Source organism: Mobula hypostoma, chromosome 3, assembly GCF_963921235.1.
Source record: "Mobula hypostoma chromosome 3, sMobHyp1.1, whole genome shotgun sequence".
Classification (NCBI taxonomy): domain Eukaryota; kingdom Metazoa; phylum Chordata; class Chondrichthyes; order Myliobatiformes; family Myliobatidae; genus Mobula; species Mobula hypostoma.
In genome coordinates this window covers 28,904,244-28,912,869 of record NC_086099.1, presented here as the reverse complement: position 1 = coordinate 28,912,869, position 8,626 = coordinate 28,904,244, and the positions used below count along the sequence as shown (strand labels likewise).

Sequence of the window (8,626 nt, the reverse complement as noted above, 5' to 3'; positions counted from 1 at the left end):
TTCTAATTGTAAAATACTTTGGAATTTGTTTCTTATTCACTTTGAAAATTTACACAGCATATCATCAAAGCAATCGCTATGTTATATCATACTCCAACAGATTTAACTATATTTTTGGAAGGTAAATGAAATTAGTCAGCAATTCATTAAAACTGCTTACCCAAGAACATCACCTTTAATCCTGTACTTTGTCCTCACTCCTGTACCAGTATGTGCACTCGCATTACAAGCAGAGTCCCTCCAACAAAGACTTATTTTCTGCCTGGCAAAAAATGTAATGTGGCCACAAGGATGGACCATCACCTTTAATTGTCAGTGGGTATTCAAGACATCATGCTGTTCACATGACATTAAATACGGAAAGAATCAGAAGTGGGAGAGTCACAGAGAACAGACCTTCAAAGGGCAGGTCTGAGAGTTTTAACATCACTAAAATCACACACAAGCTGCACTGAATTGTGAGAACGAAAGAAGCCTGAGAGAGTTCATTGGAGGTATTTTGTGTTGAAAACAAAAACGTACAAATCCAAATATAATGCAGAGACCAAGACAAGTGCAGAAACTACTCTTTCTGCTCCTGGCTCAACTTTTAAAAATTGTTTTTTGTGATGAAGGAGCTGAACATAAACAAAGTCATGAAGGTAAGATGATATGTTCTAAAGATAGACTATGTTATATCATTGACTAAGCAAGCAGAGAGTGGAGCAAACTGATTTTTATTAATTACTTGGAAAATCACAGAACTGTCCTTGAAGTGTCAAATTGTTTGCATCAAAGTACTCTACTATTTTCAATAGGAAAAGGAATGAAAGCTTAATGTCATTTAATGTAATTTAAGTTTTGATAACATTTCAAAAGTTTTAATAAGTATAAAACTTGTTCTTGTTAACAAGAACATTGGGTACTGAGTATATGGAGTACTCATTTTACCAGCTATCCACATGAATGTATTCAAATTCTGTCTGTTATCTAGACTGTGTAAAACTGCCTGACAGGACCATTGTAGAGAATTTTCACACCGTAATCATTCCAGTTGGTTGAGGCTCAATATCATGGTCTAGAATGCTAAATGAGGCCACAAGTTTGAATGTATTTAGTCACGCTTACAGGGCAGAGGAGAATTTCTTCATTAGCATTTGCCATTATGAATTGTTCCAGCAAATATCCATGATTTGATAGTATTTTCTGACTAAAATCAATTTTTACCTTCAGTGGTCAATTTTTCAGGCACTTCCCTAGTAATTTAAATATTTTCCTATTTTCAAGTAAGTTTTAAAAATTAAGGTCATTAAGATGTTTGTTTACCAGGGAGAAATTATGGACTCAATTTTTCAGGCACTTTCCTGGTATTTCAAGTATTTTCCTATTTTTAATGTAGAAGCCTAAATAAGTTTCAAAAATTGTTAGTTAAGATGGTTGAAAAATGCAAGTAAGGATAAAAGAAAAGACTTTTTTATCAAGGCGCGCACACACACACTCACTCATTCACACACTCACACACACACACAACTGAGGGAATACATTTTCAGAGATGTTATTGTTTAAGTTGGATTTCACATCTAAGCATCATCTACGAAGTCAATTGGATGTAAGAGATTCTGCAGCCCTCTTTGAAAAAGAACCAATATCGTTCTCATGTTGTTACTACAAAGCGATCCCCTAATTTGCATTTGGTTTCCCTGAAGTATGGCCACATGTCATAAGTACTGGATGCAGTACATCAAATTTTGGAAGAAATGAAAATAAATCATAATTCCGTCTGGAAAGAGTTGTTTGTTATCTGAAACTGGAGAGGAGGTTAAAAAGCAGGTACTGTGGCCACCATGGTTGCTTGAGAAGGTGCCATGAGAAAGGGAATTGGTGCTGGTGGCAATGGAAGAGGGAAGCTGACTATACCAAAGAGAAGGTATCTTTAGATGCTGAAAGAGAAGGGAAAATCATAAACTCAGGAGATTGCTCCTCCAGTCTCTCTTTTGATGGTGGGTGGGGGGGGGGGGTGGATTTTGCTACCAATTCTTGAATCAGAGAAACTCAAAATAAAAGCGAGACTGCAGACTGTAACATCGTAACAGCGAGCTGTTTGTCGTTCTCCCCTCTCGCTGTGGACAAAAAAAGGTGGCATCTCTCTCTCTCACCGGTTAGTGAGAGAGAGATCCTGCAGCATGTTGAATTGCTGGGTGAACGATAGTTTTTGTCGGACTGCAGATCATGGTCTCTCTTTGGGGGCTTTGCTATTGCTTGCCTGATGGGTGGTGGGTGCTGAAGTTTCCTGCTGGAATAAATGGGGAGTGGGTTGATGCTTAGCTGCTGCTTGTGTGCAGGAGGGGTGAGGTTTCCAATGTTTTTTTCATCATTCATTCTTTGCGGTTCTCTTCTGTTTTGTGGACGTCTGCGAGAAGTGGGGATTTCGGGTTACATACGATATACATTCTCTGATATTAAATGGAACTATTGAACATCGGTCTGAAGGTGATGGAAATGATAGAGGGTGGTTTGGTTTGTTGATCTTGAAACCTGGTATTGGTAAGACACAAAGATGAGGGGGACCATATCCATTCTGGAACAGGGGTGACAGGAGAAATGCGGAGAATGGTTGACGTCCTGTCAAGTATGGTGGAGGGGAACCACTTTTGAGGAAAACTGTAGGTGTTGGACATCTTTACTTTATTGTCACCAAACAATTGATACTAGAGCGACAATCATCACAGCGATCTTTGATTCTGTGCTTCGCGCTTCCTGGAGTACAAATCGATAGTAAATATTAAAAATTTAAATTATAAATCATAAATAGAAAATAGAAAGGGAAAGTAAGGTAGTGCAAAAAAACTGAGAGGCAGGTCTGGATATTTGGAGGGTACGGCCCAGATCCAGGTCATGATCTGTTCAGCAGTCTTATCGCAGTTGGAAAAAAGCTGTTCCCAAATCTGGCCGTACGAGTCTTCAAGCTCCTGAGCCTTCTCCCGGAGGGAAGAGGGGTGAAAAGTGTGTTGGCTGGGTGGGTTGTGTCCTTGATTATCCTGGCAGCACTGTTCTGACAGCGTGCGGTGTAAAGTGAGTTCAAGGACGGAAGATTGGATTTTGTAATGTGCTGCACTGTGTTCACGATCTTCTGCACCTTTGTCCGGTCTTGGACAGGATAACTTCCATACCAGGTTGTGATGCACCCTAGAAGAATGCTTTCTGCGGTGCATCCATAAAAATTAGTGAGGGTTTTAGGGGACAGGCCAAATTTCTTTAGTTTTCTCAGGAAGTAAAGGCGCTGGCGGGCCTTCTTGGCAGTGGACTCTACTTGGTTGGACCAAGTCAGGTCATTTCTGATATTGACCCCAAGGAACATAAAGCTTTTGACCTGTTCCACTTGTGCACCATCGATGTAAATTGGGTCGTGCAGTCCGCTACTCCTTCTGAAGTCAACAACCAATTCCTTCATCTTGCTGACGTTGAGGGATAGGTTATTGTCTTCGCACCATGCCACCAGGTTCTTAAATTCCTCTCTGTACTCAAACTCATCATTACCCGAGATACGGCCTACAATTGTGGTGTCATCAGCAAACTTATATATTGAGTTCGATGGAAACTTGGCTACACAATCAATCACAATGAAATGAAAACAGAAAATCTGGAAATGCAGTATTTGTGGAGGGAGAAAACAAGTTACAATTTCGGATCAATGACATTCCATCATAAAAGTCAGAAATCAAAAGTATTTGAAGTTCTGGAGAGAACAAGGAATGAAAGTGATGGGAACAGAGATCAAGAGGGATCAAATGACCTAAATGGGGTTGCAAGCCCAGAGAAGAAAGTGGGGGCTTGCTATGCACAGCTGCGCTACCTGGATGAGATGTAAATCAAACAAGGTGAATGCAAGTGGAGGAGAGAGATAATAGAAACGAGATTGAAACTATGAGATACAAAACAATGCAGGTGTAGATCAGAAATTTGACAGAGAAAGTAGGAAGTACTCAGCAGGTCAGGCACCTTCTGTGGAGAAAAGTAACTCTGTCTACACTTCTCACTGCTTCAGGAATGCAGCACACCCTGAACATTCTCTCCTCTCCCCCTCTCCCATAGAGCACGTAGCACCAGGCTCACGGAGAGCTTCTACCCCACTGTTATAAGAGTATTAAACGGTGCAATAAGCTGGAATCTTGATCTTATAATCTACTTGTTAGAATTTTGCACCCGATTGTTTACCTACATTGCACAGTCTCTATAGCAGCCACACTTTATTCTACAAAGTACGTTGTTATTGTTTCACCTTGTTCTACCTCAGTACTCAGTGTGGTACTTTCCCTAATGTTTGTCCCATTCCCAGCTGGGAAGTGGCTACACAGCCCGTCATACCAGTTTAGCATCCAACATTTCTAACACTTAGAGTTCTCCCATGCCAGGACCACCAGATTCAAAACCAGTTACTTCCCCCATGGCATCAGTTTGATCAACACCTCCACCCATTAACCCTCCCCACTTTATCACTTCCTGTCAGAGTCACTTTATGTACAGATATTTCTGTACCTAATATTACTCTGTACCTGCAATTGGTCTATGCATATAAGCTAATCTTGTGTACTTGCGTTTATTATGTTTTGTGCTCTTTATGGTTATTGTGATTTTGATGCTGCATCGGATCCAGAGAAACAATCATTTGTTCACCTTTACTCTTATGTACTGAAGAATGACAATAAATACTTTCGAATTTTAAATCTTGAATCTTGATCTGTGAGAGCAGTACGCAGGACAAGCTTTCCACTGTAACTCAGTACATATGACAATTATAAGCCAATTTCACTTCTGATAAACATAAATGATTTTTCATCAGATCTAAGCATTTCTGATACAAACCGGAAAGGTTGGTGGACTGACTTTGTTGAATTTAACATTGTCCTAAAGGGTTGTAACATGCTTACACAGAAGGTGAGATGGTGACTTCACTTTGAGTTTTAAAGGAACAACATAAGGTGTTAAGAACAGAATGGTTTCAGACACAAGAGATTGTAGATGCCGGAATCTGTGAAAAAGAAATCAAACTACTGGAGGAAATTAGTGTTTCAGGCGGCATCTGTGGTGACAGAGGGCTGGTTGACCTTCCCGGTTCAGTGGTGAGGGGAGATAGTCAGTGTAAAAAAAGAGGGAGGGAGGGGAGAGACAGGCAGGTGATGGGTGAAAATAGGTGATCTGGGGATGATAGGTAGATGGAGTCAGACAGGGGAGAGAGAGGTGCAAGATTTGAGACAGAGGTTGGTGAGTGATGATGGAAACAGATAAGAAAAAAGATTGGACAGATGGAGATAGATGGGGGAGGGGAATATAGAGTTGGAGAATTGGACAAGGGAGAGATGATGGGCAGGAGGTGCCAAGTGGAGGAGGGGATCAAGCAAATCCCTCAGAGTATAAGGGATGTAGGAGTACACTTCAGATACTTCTTTGGCAGATAAGGCAAAGGAGAATCTGAAGAGATTTCATGCTTATATTAATACCAGAAGGAATAGGGCCCTTTTAGAACCAGTGTGGTTGTCCACATATGGAGACATGAGAACTGGGCAAAGTCTTCAATGAGTACTTCTCGTCTATATTTACTTTGGAGAAGGTCACTAAGGCTGCAGAATCCATGAAGAGAACAGTAATATCCTGAAATATTATTTTAAAATTGTAGGTGTTGGTACTCTTGAGAGGCACAATGGTAGCTATCTCGCCAGGGCCTGACCAAATGTATGCGGCAACAATAACAACAACAAAACGAGCTCCTTTCCACCCACTCACACACAGAAATAGGCCTCCAGTCCCGAGATAGGCCATGTCGGGTCCTGCAGTCCTTGGCCCCAGATTGTCAGATTCATAGACGTAAAGCCTTCACTCTCCATTCGCTAGTCAGGACTCGCAGACTCAGAGATGTCTGGCCTCTGACCTCTGAACAAGTATCCTAGGGGCTTTGGCCTTCAGGCCTTTACCTCCAGATTTACTGACTTTAGCCTTCAGGCCACTACCTCTGGACTTGGCAGGCTCTGTACTTCGACTTTTGGCTTTGCCCTCCGGACTTCACTGACCTCATGGTATCAACCCCAGGGCTCACTGATCGTGGGAGTGACCTTCAGGCCTTGACTCCAGAACTCACCAATCATAGATTTGACCTTTCAACCTCGACTTCCAGACTTGCACATTCCTCCACCCTTGGTGACCCTGGGGGGTCACTGGCCTTCATGATTTCCACCTGTATGTACCTCTGAGCCAGGCCCCAACAACCAGGGGATGGCTGGCCTCTCCATGCCTACCAACACAACCTATAGGATCACTGACCTTCAACTGTGCAGTGCTCCGTCCTGAATACAGTATTCAGTATTACTCTGAACATTGGCTCCTGCTCCTGACTCTTCACTTCCTGCCTCGGACATCTAACTCACCCTTATCTCTGACCCTAAACCCTAATTTGACCCCTAACTCCCCCACACAGTCTCAATCCAAAACATTCTCTTTTCATTTCTGTCTATCGGTGCTGCCTGACCTGCTGAGTTCCCCCACCATCCTGTGCCTTACTCCAGATATCAGCATCTGCAATCTCTTTTGTCAAAATGAACATCCATTTATTATCTTTCCCTGCATAGAGACAATGCTGTAAAATCAGATTCCCCTACACATGACCCTAGGTTTGATGGCCTTTTGGTGTTCGTGGAAGTTAAATTGTAAACAGATATTTCCTGAAAACTGGTCTCATTTTAACACCTATCCATATAATTTCATAATTCCACAATGATCCCTAACATCTGTAGAACCAGTACAAGATTCCAGATTCAGGAGTTTAAAATGTGATTGAGATACTGACATTAGGATGTTGCTACTTTCTAATGTGCATTATGACAAAACCAAGTGGAAGTGGACCATCTGTGGGAGGTGAGGGAGGAGATTGCTGAGCCTCTGGCATTGATATTTGTATCGTCAATAGGGACAGGAGAAGTACCAGAGGGTTGGAGGGTTGCAAACATTGTTCCCTCCAAGAAAGGGAGTAGGGATAACCTGGGAAATTATAGGCCAGTGAGTCTTATTTCAGTGGTAGGCAAGTTGTTGGAGAAGATCCGGAGAAGCAGGATTTATGAGCATTTGGAGAGATATAATCTGATTAGGGATAGTCAGAATGGCTTTGTCAAGGGCAGGTCATGCCTTACAAGCCTGACTGAATTCTTTGAGGATGTAACAAAACGCATTGATGAAGGTAGAGCAGTGGATGGAGTGTATATGGATTTCAGTAAGGCATTTGATAAGGTTCTCCAAGCAAGGTTCATTCAGAAAGTAAGGAGGCATGGAATCCAAGGAGACCTTGCTTTGTGGATCCAGAGTTGGCTTGCCACAGAAGGCAAAGGGTGGTTGTAGATGGTTCGTATTTTGCATGGAAGTCAGTGACCAGTGGTGTTCTGCAGCTTCAGGGAGCACTCCTCTTTGTGATTGTTGTAATGAATTGAATTGAACTGACTTCATTTCTTACATCCTTCACATACATGAGGAGTAAAAATTTTTACATTACGTCTCCATCTAAATGTGCAATGTGCAATCATAGTAATTTATAATCATTTATAATAAATAGAACAGTCAATGTTATATAGAGTACACTCAAATCAGCGTGAGTTCATCAGTCTGATGGCCTGGTGGAAGAAGCTGTCCCGAAGCCTGTTGGTCCTGGCTTTTATGCTGCGATACTGCTTCCTGGATGGTAGCAACTGGAGTAGGTTGTGGTTGGATTGGCTTGGGTCCCCAGTGATCCTACGGGCCCTTTTTACACATCTGTCCTTGTAAATGTCCTGGATCATGGGAAGTTCACAACTACAGATGTGCTGGGCTGTCCGCAGCACTCTCTGCAGAGTCCTGCAATTAAGGGAGGTACAGTTCCCATACCAGCAGTGATGCAGCCAGTCAGGATGCTCCCAATTGTGCCCCTGTAGAAAGTTCTTCGGATTTGGGGGCCCATACCAAACTTCCTCAACCGTCTGAGGTGAAAGAGATGATGTTGTGCCTTTTACACCACACAGCTGGTGTGCACAGACCAGGTGAGGTCCTTGGTGATGTGGATGCCGAGGAACTTGAAGCTGTTTACCCTCTCAACCCCAGATCCATTGATGTTAATTGGGGTTAACCCTATGACTTGGATGAAGAAGCAGAAAGGTGGATTAGTAAGTTTGCCGATGACACCAAGATTGGAGGTGTTGTGGATAGTCTGGAGGGGTGTCAAAGGTTACAGTAGGACATCACAGAAATGGGCTGAGAAGTGGCAGATGGAGTTCAACCCAGATAAGTGTGAAGTGGTTCTTTTTGGAAGGTCAAATTTGAAGGCAGAATATAGTATTAATGGTAAGACTCTTGGCAGTGTGGAGGATCAGAGGGATCTTGGGATCCATGTCGATAGGACACTCAAAGCTGCTGCACAGACTGACAATGTTGTTAAGAAGGTGTATGGTGTGTTGGCATTCATCAACCGAGGGACTGAGTTCAAGATCCATGAGGTAATGTTACAGTTATATAAGACCTTGGTTAGACCCCACTTGGAGTACTGTGTTCAGTTCTAGTCACCTCACTTCTGGAAGGATGTGGATACTATAGAAAGAGTGAAGTGGTGATTTACAAGGATGTTGCCTGGATTGGA

The 8,626-nt window shown here is 42.4% G+C and overlaps 1 protein-coding gene across 1 annotated transcript in view; it reads left to right on the top strand.

Moving 5' to 3' along the window:
- The first annotated feature begins 237 nt into the window (after nucleotides 1–237).
- Nucleotides 238–8,626, top strand: part of ca9 (carbonic anhydrase IX) — a 93,528-nt gene continuing 85,139 nt past the window's right edge. Inside the window, exon 1 of the mRNA XM_063042816.1 lies at nucleotides 238–641. Coding sequence (XP_062898886.1) covers nucleotides 536–641 — 106 coding nt within the window. The 5' untranslated portion in view covers nucleotides 238–535. The remainder of the gene's footprint in view (nucleotides 642–8,626) is intronic.